The 16,134-nt window shown below is 58.1% G+C and overlaps 6 protein-coding genes and 1 non-coding gene across 7 annotated transcripts; 1 reads left to right on the top strand and 6 right to left on the bottom strand.

Annotated features, from left to right (window-relative positions):
• Window positions 1-150: 150 nt before the first annotated feature.
• On the bottom strand, window positions 151-978 carry LMJF_33_1340 (putative QA-SNARE protein; the record flags this gene model as incomplete). The annotated part of the gene is made up of 1 exon (XM_001685842.1): window positions 151-978. One exon carries the CDS (start codon window positions 976-978, stop codon window positions 151-153), a length of 828 nt encoding a protein of 275 aa, XP_001685894.1.
• Window positions 979-1,730: 752 nt separating this feature from the next.
• Window positions 1,731-2,975, bottom strand: LMJF_33_1330 (cysteine conjugate beta-lyase,aminotransferase-like protein; the record flags this gene model as incomplete). Its single annotated transcript, XM_001685841.1, has 1 exon — window positions 1,731-2,975. The coding sequence occupies one exon, from the start codon at window positions 2,973-2,975 to the stop codon at window positions 1,731-1,733; it is 1,245 nt and encodes a 414-aa protein (XP_001685893.1).
• Window positions 2,976-4,761: 1,786 nt separating this feature from the next.
• On the top strand, window positions 4,762-4,834 carry LMJF_33_TRNApseudo_01. Its single transcript has one exon. It is a non-coding gene (tRNA).
• Window positions 4,835-5,183: 349 nt separating this feature from the next.
• Window positions 5,184-5,981, bottom strand: LMJF_33_1320 (conserved hypothetical protein; the record flags this gene model as incomplete). Its single annotated transcript, XM_001685840.1, has 1 exon — window positions 5,184-5,981. One exon carries the CDS (start codon window positions 5,979-5,981, stop codon window positions 5,184-5,186), a length of 798 nt encoding a protein of 265 aa, XP_001685892.1.
• A 1,205-nt stretch (window positions 5,982-7,186) lies between these two features.
• Window positions 7,187-9,199, bottom strand: LMJF_33_1310 (putative expression-site associated gene (ESAG3); the record flags this gene model as incomplete). The annotated part of the gene is made up of 1 exon (XM_001685839.1): window positions 7,187-9,199. One exon carries the CDS (start codon window positions 9,197-9,199, stop codon window positions 7,187-7,189), a length of 2,013 nt encoding a protein of 670 aa, XP_001685891.1.
• A 1,320-nt stretch (window positions 9,200-10,519) lies between these two features.
• LMJF_33_1305 (conserved hypothetical protein) lies at window positions 10,520-11,161 on the bottom strand (the record flags this gene model as incomplete). Its single annotated transcript, XM_001685838.1, has 1 exon — window positions 10,520-11,161. One exon carries the CDS (start codon window positions 11,159-11,161, stop codon window positions 10,520-10,522), a length of 642 nt encoding a protein of 213 aa, XP_001685890.1.
• Window positions 11,162-13,030: 1,869 nt separating this feature from the next.
• On the bottom strand, window positions 13,031-14,968 carry LMJF_33_1300 (putative ABC transporter; the record flags this gene model as incomplete). The annotated part of the gene is made up of 1 exon (XM_001685837.1): window positions 13,031-14,968. One exon carries the CDS (start codon window positions 14,966-14,968, stop codon window positions 13,031-13,033), a length of 1,938 nt encoding a protein of 645 aa, XP_001685889.1.
• Between the last annotated feature and the right edge of the window lie 1,166 nt (window positions 14,969-16,134).

The raw sequence follows: 16,134 nt of genomic DNA, 5'->3' as shown, positions 1-16,134 counted from the left end.
AGAGCATGATCGAGTTGCACCGATGGCACGGAGTGACCTGCTTTGTATTGTTTTCTTTGTGTGTGCGACGAGAGGAAAAAGCACGGATAGTGAACAAAATGGTGGTGCAGTTTGCTGAGCAGGGGTAGGCAAAAGTAGGACGGGCGGAAGTCACATAAGAATGCAGCTGCTCTGATTCTCGCGAGCTCTTTCCAGTTCGATCTGTGCTTTCGATGCGCTCACCAATGCTTTGTCTACATTGTAATCGATCCTGTCCAGCATTGTCCCCTGATCGACTACCAAGGTGTGAAGGTCCTCGAACATGCAGTGAATCTCTTGTATGCTGTCAAGGATATCCTTGATCTCTTTGTTCGTTTGATCTCGTTGCATATCCTCGATCAGGATAGACTGTGCGTCCTGCTCTGTGAAGCCCATTTCGAGAAATTGAACAGTTCGTTCCTCTTGCTGAACCGCTTCATAGGCAGCATCGCTTCCAACCTTCATGTACTTGCTAGACTTCTGCTCCCGCCGGTGCAGCTCAGCTCCAAATAGTTCCTGGGCAGACTTGAATTGTAGAGCAAGCTCCTTGAAGCGAGCTGTCAGGCGCGCCTGGACACTTTTGACAATGCGTGCTTCTTCTTCAGAGTACGTGCTTTTGAGCTGGGTGCCGAGAACAATAGTATGCTCCAGCATCTTGAGAAAAGCCCGAATATCGACTGCCTGCTTATCAATCAAAGCTCGCAGCTCGTCTTCCTCGTCTTTGCTGCGGAGCTTCGGCTTCAGGAAGAGGAGGTGCCTCGAACGGAGCTGGTCGATTTGATGTGAGAGCGCAAGTGCATTTTCCTCGAAGTCAGATGGGAGCCTGCTCCAAAGCGGAGCCGTAAAAAGCTGCTCCGTTGGCTTTTCTGGTACGGAAGATTCAGAACGGTCGCACCTTGTGCACACGGTGGCGCGCCGCTCGGCAAACTCGGCGGAGCGGTCCCTGACTTTCAGTTCCATCGCTCCAAAGGGCTCTTTCGTTCTGGAGTCGGCCATGCCAACAAATCACAAGAGAGGAGTGGGTTAGGGCATAAAGGAAGTGAACGAAAAGAGAAGCGGAGCAAGGCGTTGGGTGCAGGTCGGCTACATCATGTCCTAGAAGTTATCTTCTGAGGCTTGGCGCACGTATCCAGCCATTATGGCTTTCGGGGATTTCGAAGATGAGACCCAACCCCAGCGAGGGCACTAGTAAGTAAGCAGAAACAGCTTACAAGCAAGCAAGAATCTTGAGACAAGCGGGTGCGACGGAAAGGCCGAGAATGCAGCCAGTTCCAGTGAAGGCGCAGTTGCTGAAAAAAAGAAGCGATTAAGGCAACAAGGAAGCAATGGAAGGAAAGTAGTAGTACAAAAGAATTGCTATTGTGCTTTTGAAACCTATGGGATGCACTCGATGCGGCTTCTTTCGATGCGCAAGCAGTACCCTTTCTCTTCTTCCTCTGCTTCACGCGACCGCAAGAAGTGAAGCAGAACCTCAAGAAGAACTTCAGTGGTCGGAAACGAGAAAAAAACACGGCATGTGCAGATACTTGCTACAACTCATACTAGTAAAGGGCGTAAGAAAAACTACAAAATGAGTCCCTTGGCAGAAGAGAGAATCTGGCTCACTTGAACAACAACAAAAACGAAAAGGGAATAATAAAAGCTACGTACCTGATATTTTCACTTGAAAAGAAGGGAGGTAAGGAGACACAAAAGTTTTGCCTGGGTCAGCTTCAGAGAAGATAGTCCTGCAGCTTTTGGAGCCTCTCAGCTGCAGCATTTAGCTCACTCTGTGACCTACAGCAGGCGAAGCGGACATAATTCTCGTAAAGCGGCTTGCTCTCCTCTTGGCAGAAAGCTGTCACAGGAATGGCGCAAACGCCAATTTTCTTTGTAAGCCATATACAGAATTGCCAGTCCTTTGCCTGTGACTTGTTTGAGGCATCGTAGTAGTGCTTTGGATCCACTTTTGTGATGTCAGCGAGAGCAAAAAAACCACCCTGGGGCTTGACCGGGCATAAGCCGCTGGCTGCGAGCATATTGGACACCTGCGCCACGCGTGCTGCGTATTCGTCGCGCAGGATGTCGTAGAAACCGTTTTCCGCAGCCTTTGCAGCGGCCCTGGCGATGGCAATCTGGAACGGTGTAGAGCAGCAGAATGACTGGTAGGAGACAATTTGTGCAATCGGTGCAGTCAGCTTAGCGCAGCCCACAGCCCAGCCAATTTTCCATCCAGTGCACGAGAAAGTTTTTCCAGCGCTGCAAAGCGTAACAGTGCGCTCCCACATGTCTGGCAATGATGCGATAGAAACATGGGGCTTGCCGTAGGTAAGATACATGTACACCTCATCTGAGATGACGACAGCGTCAAACTGCTTCGCCACTTCTGCGATTATTTGGAGCTCCTCGACGTTCCAGACCTTGCCGGGAACATTCTGAGGCGTGTTGATGAGAATAAACTTTGTCTTTGCGCTAACAACCTCAAGAAGCGCCTCACGGGTCAGCTTCCAGTTCTCAGCCGATTCCGTGGAGGGCTGGAGAGAGACATACTTGGTTACCCCGCCAGTGATAAAGATGTCCTGGTAGTAGGCATCGTAGAAAGGCTCTACAAGAACGACTTCGTCGCCTTGATTGATAAAAGCCTGGAATATGGCGTTGAGAGCCTGTGTCACGCCATTTGTCACAACCACGTTGGAGGGCTGAATATCCTGGGAAAGAAGCTTCGTGTAACTTTTGCACAGCTGCGCAACGAGCTCCGCGTTACCTCGAGGAGGGCAGTACTGGTGAGCAAGAGGTGCCTCTTCACTATCTTGGACAACTTTCTCCAGCTCTTCCAGAAGGAGCCGTGGAGGAGCAAAGCTAGGAAAGCCCTGACCAAGGTTGACTGCCTTGTGCTTATTGGCTAGCGGTGTCATCTCCTCCCAGATAGAGCTGGTCGAGAGTCCTCGAAGACGCTGAGCAGCGCAAATTTTCGACATTGCGGGGAGCGGCTGGGAAGTGGCAAATAACTCGTGATACTAAAGTGACAAATGAAGATGCTGTGAGAAGATAGGCTTATATGCTTCAGACTATGAGCACGCACCTGAAGGTTGTGCAGAGAATCAAGGTCGTCCAACAAACAGAGGGAGATGAGAGTCGAGAGAACAAGCCATAGTTGGCGATGCGCTTAACCAACGGCAGACAGCTTTGCTCTCCAGCAGAGGTGTCTTATTGGGACGACACAGCCCCATCCGTTGCCAAAGAGATACGCGTGACGGCAGGGGTGCGTGACGAAGTCAAGATAGAGACCACTGTAAAAAGTGTAAGGCAGCGGATGAAACACCACTTCCTTTCATTTAACCGACGGCAAAAAACGGGAGGCATCATTATCAAGGACGTGGACTTGAAGATTGGACCGCTGGCACATGTTCTACTTACCACTCACAAAACAAAACTGAGAACAGCAGAAAAAGCTCCTTCGGCGACCTAATTGAGTTATACCCCTCATTTCATGTCAGTTGGAAAATCAATTTCTTAACTTGTCGCCCCACCACGAGATCACGCCGGCAAACGCATGCGCACGCACAACCACAGCTCATCCACCTCTGTCGCAATGCAGCTACATCCCCCGTCGTCTCGGGCGAGCCATCCTGCCGTTGCATCGGGGCCATGCGCCAAACGGGCTCTTCTCATCCCTTCCTCGCGCGCGTGCTCCATGATCAGCCCCACACGGAGACTCATATGGGCTGCACGCATCGACCCAACGCGGGCCGCGGCCAGGGTGCTGCTCGAGGGTACAAGCGGCGGCGTCTGCCGTGCGGGTGGTGGGCGGGAGGGGGGGGCACTAGCATGCCGGATGGGCTCAGAGAGGAAGTTGGCCGGCCTCAGGTCAGGGCCTTCTGAGGCCCTGCCCGTGTGCCTTGCTTCGCCCTCTCAGTCGCTTCAAGCCGCGGCACGCCAGCATATGGTGTGGAGACTCTTCACATGGGAGTCTGGAGGACCCGGTGGTGCAACTCGAGGGTGCTCTCGTCATGCTGCCGGCATCTGCGCCTCATCGGTCCACCCGGTCGGATGCAGCAGGTGCCGCACTGTTTTGCATGCGTGCGCTGTGGGGGTGGTGGGGACGGATCTCTTCACACCGTATTTTTGCACCTCAGTCGCGCTCTTTCCACCTCTGCATGCCTTGGTCCAATGCGATGCGCCACGCCAGCTGTGCATGACAGCGCGTGCGCACAGCGCTCGCACTAGTGGATCTTGGGGCCTGATTCAGAAGGGCGTTGATGCCTCAGGTGGAGGGGGGGGCTCGTCCTCTTCATCTTTCATTTCCGTCGCTGCCATGGCTCTGTGGCTGCAGGGGGTGGGGGCATTCCGCCCTCTTCTGAATCTGCACGCCTCTGACACGAGTTTGTGTGGCGAGGGTAGAGGGGGCCCGCGGATAAGCATTCACCTGCGCAAAGAGATCTCATGGCTTGTCGTTCGGAAGTGGCACGGGGGTACTCCAGAATGCCAGCGGATTAGTAGACAGGGCGCCATCTTGTCTTCGCCAATCACCCGCTGCTGCGGGGACCAGAGGTGCGGGCAGGTGCCCGTGCGCAGCTGTGCAAGGATAATCCCCTGTGGCATGTTTGTGCGCGGGGCCAGCGTTGGGAAGGCAGGGGTTCTCCATAGGAAGGCGTCTGGTATACCTTTCAGGGGGGGGCGCGGAGGGAAAGGTCCGGTGGACCCGCGGAACGTGAGCGGAGTGGGAGAGAGATGTGGGAGAGCGTTCCCCCCGCTCTGGTTCTTGCATTGCTAGCTGAGTCGGTGGGGCGTATGGCTCTTAAGCGTGTGGCTGTGGGTTCGATCCCCATGGAGTGCGTTTGTTTTTCACGAGGCGGGGCGCTTTGCCTCCGGCTTGGGTGGGGCATGATGGGAGGATGAGGGGTCGGTTGGGGGTTTGTGGATTGGGTTTTTTTTGTGTGCGTGTGTGGGGGGGGGGGTGGGCCGCGCGCGCGGCGGTGTGCCAGGGGCTTTCTTTTGGGCCGCACGCCTGGGCTCCTCCCGAGGGGCTCGGGCCGACCACCCAGCCAAACCCCTGGCAGGGGCCGGGCGGAAACGCGCGCTAATTTTGTTTCTAAGGGAAGGGGGCGTGGCAACCCCGAACGCCAAGCGGCCTGACGCGCACAGAAAAAAGTGGAAACACAAGCCAAATGCCACACGCCCCGTGGCTACAACGGGATGGGGAGAGGCTCGTCGAACGTCGCGTCGATGCGCACGAAGGGCTGCTGGAAGCCGTTGTCTTGACTGTTGTGGTGCGTTCCGTTGCGTATTCGCACCTGCCCTTCAGCCACGCGTGCGACAACGCTGCGCTGGAAGAGCTCACCAAAGAGAGTCCTTGTGGCGACGCTCGCGCTGCTAGTCAGCTCTCCGGCTTCGACCGGCTGAAGCTCGAAGGGTGTGACGCCGTACTCATGCTGTTGCCGCCTCCATTCCGCGTATTGCAGCGCTGGCCGTTGCGCCTTACAGAACTTGTACGTGGTTGCGTCCGAGTTCACCTTCTCCCGGAACAGGGGTGGGGTCGGGTTGACGGCCGTCGCGTTGGTCTGCCGCGTAGGGCTAGATTGGTCGGCGGCGTCGTAACGGGAGCCGCGTGAGAAGGTGTTGGGCATGTAGAAGTTCGTGACGTGCTTCACCAAGCCGCGGGCGGTGTCGGGGTGGCCTTCATCGGCCCAGCAAACCCGCTTGCGGGACGGCACTTCGGCCGGCTTTGGCGGGGTCGACACCACCGACACTGCGGCCACTGCCGCTGCTTCGGCGGCAATGGCGTCAACGAGCGCGTCGACTTCCTCAGTAGCGTCAGCGACTGCTCCATCAGCCTCCACCTCCGGCGCTTCGGCCGGGAAAAAGTCGCCTTCGACAAGGTGCGTGTGATGCGCGTCGTAAGCGACCAACTCCGCTTCCACCACGTCCTCGGCGTCATCGTTCACTGCAACCGGCGAACTTGGCTGCGGCTCCTCGACGCTCATGGAGGTTCGCTGTGACGCGCGCGACGAATCGAGCGGTTGACAGACAACACAGAATGCAGAGAGGGGCAGGGCTGAGTGCGGTAAGGGATGCCCTTCGTAGCTGCGTCGATCGTGTTACGTGACCAGAAAAATAGTATGCGTGTGAGGGAGAGAAAAGAGGGCAAAAAGGTGGCACAGGTGCAGAATGACCGTCATCGACACAGGCTACAGGCAAAGCTGCCTGCACTCTCCCTCTCGTCACGGCTCAGACTACGTGGCGCCAACACGCCTTTTAGTGTCACGAGGTGTCTCCGTGTGCGTGGGTGTGTACATTCTCACGTTTAAGGGACGTGTAAACCGGTGCTGGCATGACTGATTGTCGTTGACTGTCAACGGCAGCCGCCTCCTTTGTGTTTTCTTTTTGTTCCTCTTTCTTCATCTCGGACTCTCAGAGTGTTCTTGTTCACCTTTGCTCTACGCGTGTCTTCCGTGAACTTCCTGCCGCTGTGCCGGATCTATGGATGCCCTTCTCCACAAGTTCGCTCCGACCGCGCGCCGTGTTTCCCGCTCCCGTTTGCCCTGCCTCCACTGCGCCTCCCCCCCCATCAGCTCCTCCCAAACCGCCCCAGCTGGTCCACGCGCAGAGAGAAACACAAACGTCACTCACACGGGAGCATTCCCATACCGCATGAAGCATGCGAGAAGGACAAAGGAAAACAACAACACACATAGTGTGTTTGTAAAGTTCCTTGAGAGATTGGTGGTGACGGTGGTGGTGGTGGAGGGGAGGGGAGGGGGGGGGTGGCGGCAAACGGAGGCGCTCTGGTAGATACTCCTCAGCCCAAGTTGACCAACATGGCGGAGAGGAAATGGCGGCGTTACCACAAGAGCACGCGGAGGCGTATGTGTCCACGAGCACGTCGGCGATGCGTAGAGCAAGTGTTACAAAAAGAAAGGCAAAGCTCACAAGAGTGCGATGCCTTTAGGCACAAAAATCCACAGAAACACACTCCACCGTCCACACAGGGGCACCAGATGATACCTGCAGGTTGAACGGAGTCCCCGCACTCGATGGCGCTTCCGAGGCACGTACAAAGACAAGAAAAAAAGAGTGCAACACAGCATTTGTGCTGGGAGGAAAGTGCCGAACAAAAACACACAAGCACAAAAAAAAAATGACACACGAAGGACGCATATTCGTTCTTTCGCGGCGCAATGAGCTCGCGCTACGGCGGAGACAAGACAGTCGGGTCTTCGCACATGCGTGTGAAGTTGACGAAAACACGCTCCTCGTTGAACCACAGCTCCACCAGCTCCTTCCCGAGAGCGCTCGTCACGGATTCGCGGGCCCGGCGGTCGTGCCGCGCAGCCACCATCCACGCGTAATAGTTGCGCTGCGCTGTGAACCGCTTGTGCTTGGAAGGCGCGGCGTAGTGTATGAAAGGAACACGAACGACGTCGGGGTCCTCCTCCGCTTCATTTTGAAAGCCTCTTGACCTGTCCTCTGCGGTCGCCGAGCGCCACAGCAGCGGCGGCGTCACGAGGACGCCACCACGCGTTGTCTGCAGGTTCCCCAGTGAGACACCCTGAGGCTCATTCTCGCCCAGTAGTAACTCGGTCTTGTTCCAGATCCACCAACGGTTGCTACCGGGGAACTGCCGCTCCAGGTACCCGCCGTGGTGGAACAGGTTCGGATTGCGCTCTATGGTCGGGGCGAGAACAACCATCTGAGACCGCCGGTCCAGACCAACAAGGCCTGGCGGGCCGTAACGGTCATCGTACGCGACTGGCGGCGTCCTCATAGAAAGCGGAGGGCCTGCCAACAGGTTGTGCTCGATCTCGTACAGGCGCGCCCGCACGTACATTTGCCCTAAAAGCGCTTGGTCACACCACCACTGAGACGTGCGGTGGTCCTCCGCCTCCGGGACCGGCGTCTCTGTCCTCATGTACGTCGCAACCGCCTTTGCCACCCAGCGCAGCGCCCACACGCGTGACACGTGCATGCCGCCGTTCAGCAGCACGGTTGGGTTGGACTTGTGCACAATGGTGGTGTTGTAGAAGAGCGGATCGTCGCAAGACCGCTTCGCTTGCGTTATGTACGGCGACGCCGCGTTCGGGTGTCGTAGCAAGTCGTCCACCATCCACCGTTGCTTGCCTGTAAAGAGATTCTTGAGTTGCGCCCGCAGTTTATCGCCGCACACGAGCACCTGGGACCCTACCTTGCTCAAGTCCATGCTCGAAACGTGGTTGCGCGCCACCTCGATCATGTGGTCCAGCGTCGCAAAGGCCAGCGGGCACTGCACAAAACCTTCAGAGTGCTGACCCCACCAGCACAGGTCGTCGGCGTTGTACACCACAGGCGGCATCTGCAGCAAAGGACGCTTCCCGTGTGCCGAGCCGTTGCGCATCTCCGCCTGCAAGTGCTGCATGTACAGGGGCGCCTTCTTCTCCCCATAGTCTTCCCATGCCCGGACGGCTGCGACGTCGAGGTCGCTTTCCTTCTCTGGTGAAAAGCGCGCGAACTTTTCGAGGAAGGGGAGAAAGTCGACGCCCGTCCAGAAAACGTCACTGTCCAATGTGACGACGATGTCTTCGTCGTGCAGCCCCTCGCGCTCGACAAAGTCCAGATACCGTTCGAAGCGCCGAATGTGCGAGTAGGTGTCATTGAAGCCGGTTACCGGAACGCTGAAGCCCGCCAGCGCTGCAGAGCCTAGTGTGGTGCACAGCCTCCAGTCCACAAAGTTGGAGAAAGTGTGAAACCGGACACGTGTGCGGCGCTCACGATGGATGCCGTGGCTCTCCAGGTACGCCTCGATCTCCGCCTCCAGCGCTGTTTGGCGGCGTGAGCGGCTATGCACAGCGACGGGAACGGTTTCTCCGTCGGTGCCAGGGACGACGTTCTCGCTGCCACGCGGAAGTGGCGCCACGAACACCGCGCTTTGTCGATACGCTGCGGCTTTGGAGCGGTACGGGATGGAAAGGTTACGGCCATCCCGCAGCCGCGCGTAGCGACGCGGCCATAGCAGCTCGGTTGACGCGACTAGGAGCACCACGGTAAGCGCGATGGCGAGTGGCACTAAGCCCCTATTATGTGTAAGCCCGTGCAACAACGGCCTGAACGGGCATTGCGCGTGTGGAAACCATGCGCCGTGCTTCCCTGAGTGACGTTTGCCGTGGGACGACCCAGTTAAGGGGCCGTGTCGTCGTATCAGCGTATGGAACGATGTCGGTTTCACCATTGAGCTGCTGGTGCCAACGTGCGATGCATGTGTGTATATTTCTCTATGTAAGTGGCACATGCAGCCCCAGGCGTGGGAGGGATGAAGAGGAACAGTGGGAGCCTTTAATGCCTGCCGCATTCAGGCGTGTGCCGCAGACGGTGGTGTGCACCTCGCACATGCTTGTCATGCTTTGAGAAGGATGACACACGAGATTTCAGAAAGCACAGAGTGATTTTTTTATTGAATACGTACCACGGGTCGCCCCACCATGAGGCCACGCCGGCAAACGTATACGCACGCACAGCCACAGCTCATCCACCTCTGTCGCACTGCAGCTACATCCCTCGTCGTCTCGGACGAGCCATCCTGCCGTTGCATCGGGGCCATGCGCCAAACGGGCTCTTCTCATCCCTTCCTCGTCCCTTCTCCGCATGCGTGCTGCACGACCAGCACCAGATGGAGACTCGGGTGGGCCGCAAGGCGTGATCCAAAGCGGTGACACCTGTCGTGCCGGTAACAGGGGGTGCCGGCTTGGCGGCTGAGCCCGGTCACCGAGTCCGTGATCCCTGCAGCTGGCGTCGGCTCCTCTGCTATTGCCGACCTATTGCACGCTTGCCAGCGTCCTCCTTGCGCTCCCATTCCCAACGACCAAAGACAATGGGATCGGAGAGGCGCGCGCGGCGGGCCAGTGGCGCCAGCATCTGGGCCCCGGTGCACCGCCATGTGCCGTCTTCCACCGTTGCAGGGACCGCGCTGAGCGCCATGAGGGGGGGGGAGAGCGAGTCCATAGCAGCAGCCAAACATGCTTCTCTGTGTCGTAGCTGGTCATGTTATCCTCGCAATAGCTTGGTCCCCAGCTGTACTGCTTCATATACATCGCAGTAGCTGCAACCGAAGCGCAAATCAAAGACAGCAGCAACAACAACGGAGGAGGAGGGCGTGGGGCGGGCAGGGAGTGAGGCCGCACTTGCCACGTATGTGTTTGTCGTCCATCACGCGCACGTGAAAGGCATCATTGTCTTTCCTGCGTTCACAGTGACATGATCTTCTGCTTCTCTTTTCGGCTTTTAACCCCACGAGAAGGGTACATCGCGCGCGCCACTGGCGCGTGTTCATTGCTCGATGGGATGCTAGAAGGAGCAAGGCGTCGACGACGGCCCACAACACCTGCACCACAGCGTTGATGTCGTCACCATCACGACCGTTGACCCATGTGCGAAAAGGAGCCGGTGGCAGGCCCAGACAACGACTGCTTCACTCTACCGAAACAAAAAAAATGACACGGGCGTGTGTGCGAGGAGCATCGAAGACCAACACGACAGCCACCGCCACGGTTGCTCACTTGAAGAAGTTCTTCATAAAGTGCCCAAAGGCCACCGAGTCCTGAGTGCGGTTCAGCACGGAGTCCCACTTTTTCTGCTGCTTTTCCGCTGCCGTGGCCGATTTGGACGGATGGCACCACGCTCGGTTTCGGAAGAGCACGTCGTGGTCGTAGCTGTTTGTGTGCACCGCACCTTCCTGCGCCTTCGAAGCAGAGGGAGAGGACGTGGTGTCGACACCACCTGGCGTATTAGCCGATAGCTGCGCCGAAGAAGCCGAGGAAGCTACACCGGCGCTTCGTTGCTCCTGTTGGCGACGACTGCGCTGCTCGCGCAGTTTCGCAAGGCGCGCGTTTTCACGCTCGATCTGATCACCGTCGTCCTCGTCATCACTGCTACTGCCGCTGCTGCTGCTGCTGCGTGCTAGCGCAGCCTTTACAGACGACTTGGCCGCAGAGCTGCATGGGCCAGACTGGGCCACAGTGCTGCTGATGGCATCGTTCTCGCCTGCCACACCCTTCAAGACATCGCCAACGTGCTTCTCATTGCCGTCTCCATGCTCGCTCTCTTTTCGGGGCTCCGTCGTCGCTTGGGTGTCGATGCGGCGCCGCTTGATGACACTTTGCCCAGGCAGGCTCTCTTTGTGAATTATGCCAGACATGAGCGCCACCGTCACGCTAGCCCGCAACGAAGAGGGGAGAGTGCACGAGGGCGGCTGGAGAGAATGGGAATGGAGAGAGGAAGATAAGTTCTGCTGCGATGCCGCCTCGACGGAATGATGCACTGGCTGAAGGAAGCGAGAAGGGCGACACGAACGTGCACGGCAAAGTGATGAGGGCCAGAGAAGTAGCAGGATCAGCAGCTATGCGGGGTTCTTGTACCGTTGAAAATGTAAGAAGCGAGTGGGCAGGCCACGGATGGAAGGTAATGAGAAGGGGGGGGGGAGAGAGGAGGAAGGTGCACGTGTGAGGGCGAGCGAGAAGAAGCGGCCTTCATAAGCGGGCGAGTCCGCAGACAGCTAAGTGCGAGCTCTCTGGGCGGATGGAGGCATGGCAGTCGAGAGTGCGCCGGGAGAGCGCGCTTATGAGTACGGGGGAAGAAGGGGGGAGGAGGAGGAGGAGCTGCCGCAACTGCCTGCATCTCTGCCTCGAAAACTATGGTGCTTTCTGCGGTCTCCGGCGGACGCCTCATAATGGGCGGGGTGAGTTAGACCAACAGGCACAACGCCACGTCCGCGCAAGAGAGAGAGAGAGAGAACGGGGATGGGGGCAGCACAAAGGAGAACTGTCATGAAGACGACAGAGAAAACGAATAACAACGCCAATACCTCGCAAGAGTGTCCGTGCACGTGTTCCACACGCGTGGATACATCCGCATCGCCAATGAAGCGCACACGTACACAGGCATGCATGGATACACATACGTGTAGGGTGCCACACGTGCGTGACATGGTAAGTCCGCGTGCGCGTGTATCACTGAATACCGAATGGTGTGCGCGCACAGCAGCAGCAGCGCCGCCTGTAAAGAAAACGTTAGTTGTTTTCTTCCTATCAGCAGGTCATTCCACCGTAAAAAAAGCCAACAGCTATATGCACGCACAACCACAGCTCATCCACCTCTGTCGCACTACAGCTACATCCCCCGTCGTCTCGGACGAGTCGTCCTGCCGTTGCATCGGGGCCATGCGCCAAACGGGCTCTTCTCATCCCTTCCTCGCGCGCGTGCTCCATGATCAGCCCCACACGGAGACTCATATGGGCTGCACGCATCGACCCAACGCGGGCCGCGGCCAGGGTGCTGCTCGAGGGTACAAGCGGCGGCGTCTGCCGTGCGGGTGGTGGGCGGGAGGGGGGGGCACTAGCATGCCGGATGGGCTCAGAGAGGAAGTTGGCCGGCCTCAGGTCAGGGCCTTCTGAGGCCCTGCCCGTGTGCCTTGCTTCGCCCTCTCAGTCGCTTCAAGCCGCGGCACGCCAGCATATGGTGTGGAGACTCTTCACATGGGAGTCTGGAGGACCCGGTGGTGCAACTCGAGGGTGCTCTCGTCATGCTGCCGGCATCTGCGCCTCATCGGTCCACCCGGTCGGATGCAGCAGGTGCCGCACTGTTTTGCATGCGTGCGCTGTGGGGGTGGTGGGGACGAAACGCCTCTTCCACTACGCGCTGGGTCGTCGGCATGATGCGCAGTGAGCTGATACACGCATGATCATGACCGCACGTCTCTCCCGCACCGTGTCAGCACAGAGCTGTCCGCTGGCACCAAGGGTCCGCACCCGTACCCGAAGACAGGATGCAGGCTCCTGGGCTCCCCACGGAGTGTGTGTGTGTGTGAGGGGGGGGGGCACTGGACCCTGATACCGCGGTGCGATGGCTGGCACCATCAGGGCAAAGAGTACCTCAGCAAGCAGAGAAGAAAGCCCAAAAAAGAAGATACGACGGTAGGAAGGGAAGGAGGTGAGGAGAAAGGTGGGCCTCGTCACTGCCTTGGCGACGTTCTCATTCCTTTCCCTTTGTCTTTCGCTCGGCGTGCGTTTTAGCCAGCCGCGAGGACGGCTTCCGCCATCTCTTTCCCCTCGATACTCCACTGTTGCCCCAATAGAGGATCACGTCGGTCTTCCAGGCTTGCGATACGGAGCTTCTTCTGCGCTGCGGCTGACAGAAACGTCGCAATCAGTGAGTTGTAAGTGTAAGTGATCACGTGAACCGCGTTGAGCAGGAACAAAAGACTGTGCAGCAGCAGGGCGCGATACACGGCGTCGAGCCACGCGTACACCTCCGATGCTGGCCCTTGCAAGGGATGGTGGAGCCCACGCTGTGCGTCCTCGGCGGCAATCTGCGCTGCTGCGGCTTCTTGCTCCTCTCGCACGGTGTCTGCAGAGGCGTCGTACACGCTTTCGTACTCCTGGTAGCAGTCCATGGCGACCGTTGTCAAGCAACCCCGCGCCTCCATAATCTTCTGCATGCGCTTCAAATACGCGTCGACCGCGTCATAGTTGCGCAGTGGACCCAGACACTCCACGGCACTTTGCACAAACATGTTCATGCGGTTTACGGGTGACCCGTAAAGCCGGTTGACGCTGCGCAGGATGTCGAGGCTGCGGCCCACCATGATGAGCTCCTTCGGTATGCGCCGTGTGTCGCGTAAGATCTCCTTTACCCGCTCATGCGCCTTCGTCTGCATGGCGATCACCTCATCGCGTGTGACTTCGTCGTAGCTGCCTGCCTGGATCGCTTCGAAGGGCTTCTGCGCCTGTATAGAGGCAAACATCTCGGCGTCGTTGATGCCCCAGTCGTGCACCACCCGCCGCAGCGATTCCTTGTCATGGGTAAAGAGGCTCACAAAGAGTAGGGCGTATTGATATCGAAAGCGCACCCGCTCCGGTGTGACGAGGCCAAAGTCGATGAGGACGACTTGGTAGTCACTCGAATCGCGCGCTGCCGTGGTGGTGGTAGTGGTGGTGGCAGCAGCCATGTCGGTGCCCGCTGTTTCGGGCGCTGGATTGGCTTTCGGCAAGGGCCGCACAAGGACGTTGGCGGCGTGCGGGTCGGCGTGGACGAAGCCGTGCTTAAAGACCATGTCACCAACGGCGTCGAACAAGGTGGTCAACACACGCTTCTCATTGTACTGCGCTCGTATAGACTCCACGTCGTTCAGTTTGGTCCCCTCGATCCATTCCAGAACGAGCAGCTGCTTTGAGGTGTACGCGTCGTGAACACGCGGGATGTACAAGCGCGGGTTGTCGCGGAAAGCGCGTCGGAAGCGCTTCGCGTTGGACGCCTCCAACGTGAAGTCCATCTCGCGCACCAGCGCGTCGCACACGGTCTTCCTGGACCAGTCCGTCGGCAGGTCAAAGAGAAGCTTCAGCAGTGTCATGATGGTGCTATATATGCACAGGTCCCACACGGACTGGGTGGAGATGCACGGCTTGCGCACCTTCACGGCTACTCTCTGCGGCTCCGCCGATGCGCCGTCCGCCGGAGGCGGAAGCCATGCTTGGTGCACCTGCGCAATCGACGCCGAGGCCACCGGCGTCTCGTCGAAGCGAACAAACAGCTCCTCGATTTCCTTGCCGGTTTCGGCGCGGATGATCTTTCGAATCTCTGCAATCGGAACAGGCGGCGCCCGGTCCAGCAGTACTTTGAGCACTTCCGTGTACTCGCGCGGGAGCACGTGGCTCATGGAGTTCAGGCCTTGTCCAATCTTGATGTACAACCCCTCATTTTTTAGGCATGTGTCGAGGATGATGCGTGCCACACGGCTGTGCATGGAAGACAGTTCCTCGGGTGTCGTAGGGGTAGTGAGCTTGTACGTGTACACGATGATGCCAAAGGCGAGCAGCGTGCGCAGCGAGCGCGTCAGGGAGTTGTCTGTGACGTAGTCGGCCCCGACGTATCCGACGCCCAGTATTCCGGTCGCGTAAAGGCAGCGCCGTCCCCACTTGCGGGCGGCCTTCGAGGAGAGAAGCGCCATGGGCAGGGCTACATCCACAAGAGGTGCCCTTCTCTTTTCGTTTGGTTGCAGGTGACTGTGGAGTCCGTATCAAGGTGGCGGACGCGTATGTAGATGTACCTGAGTGACTGCTTCAGTGCCGCAGCCGCATGATGTGAGGATAGGAGGCTGAGCGACAGAGGATGGAAAGGTGTGAGCACAAGTGCCTGCACTTGTGCATGTGAAGCTGTGCGAAAGGATTAGGAGAGGTGAGATGGCGCACAGCTGCTGCACGTCTCGACGGCGGCTCTGATGCCAGTCAATGATACTTCCTCGTGTGTGTGTGTGGGGGGGGGCCAAAGAGGCGCACGCGCGACTCACGCCGCACAGCGTTGGTGAGCAGTGACAGGCGCTCAGACGCAAGACGAGACGAAAAGTTCGCACGGAACAGAAGGCGGAGAAGTGTGGGAGAGGGAAGCGCATCCAAGAAAAGGGATCGGGATAGAGAAGCGTAGAGGCGAGCGTATGAGGCGCGTTTGCGTGGCTGAGCGATGACCGCTTCGGTGCTTTCGTGCGTTGAGCAGTTTTAGGAGCGGAACAAACGGGAGCCTCCCCCCTCCCCCGCTGGGCTCCGCAAGCCCCCACTCCCCTCACACAGGGAGAGAGGGCAACACACCACATTCTACTGAGATATCTTGACGCATGGAGCACACCGTTCTCCTCCCCGTTGTATCATCTGCCTCGAACTTCTTTGCGTGTGATCCAGGTACGCAAACCGCCAGGGGCATATAGCGTAGTCTCACCGCCCGAGTGAGTGTGTGTGTGTGGGGGTGGGTGGGGAAGGCAAAGGCAAGGGTGAGCCCAGAGGGTACAACACATGCATACGCTCTGTGTGTGCGCAGGGGTGGGGCACATGAAAGAACCCAGCGCGAAGAGTGGGGAGGAAAAGTAGAAAACGCACGAAGCGAGGGAGCGGTGCCACGTTGGTGATCTCGCTGTGGCGATGCCGAGCACTCTTGAGAGAGGGAGAGGGAGAGGGAGGACACGAAAGGCGCGCTGTGAGTCGTGGCCGTCGTAGCGCACGGCACTTTTTCTTGCGTGACTCCGTCCGCTTCTCTCGTCTCTTGTCTCTCCCTCCTTCCCTCCCTCCCTCCCTCACACACACACACACACACACACACACACATGCACAAAGAACGTCGGTACAC

The sequence above is a fragment of the Leishmania major genome, chromosome 33, assembly GCF_000002725.2.
Source record: "Leishmania major strain Friedlin complete genome, chromosome 33".
Classification (NCBI taxonomy): Eukaryota; Euglenozoa; class Kinetoplastea; order Trypanosomatida; family Trypanosomatidae; genus Leishmania; species Leishmania major.
The sequence above is the reverse complement of the archived record's forward strand: the minus strand, read 5'-3'. Positions and strand labels throughout refer to the sequence as shown.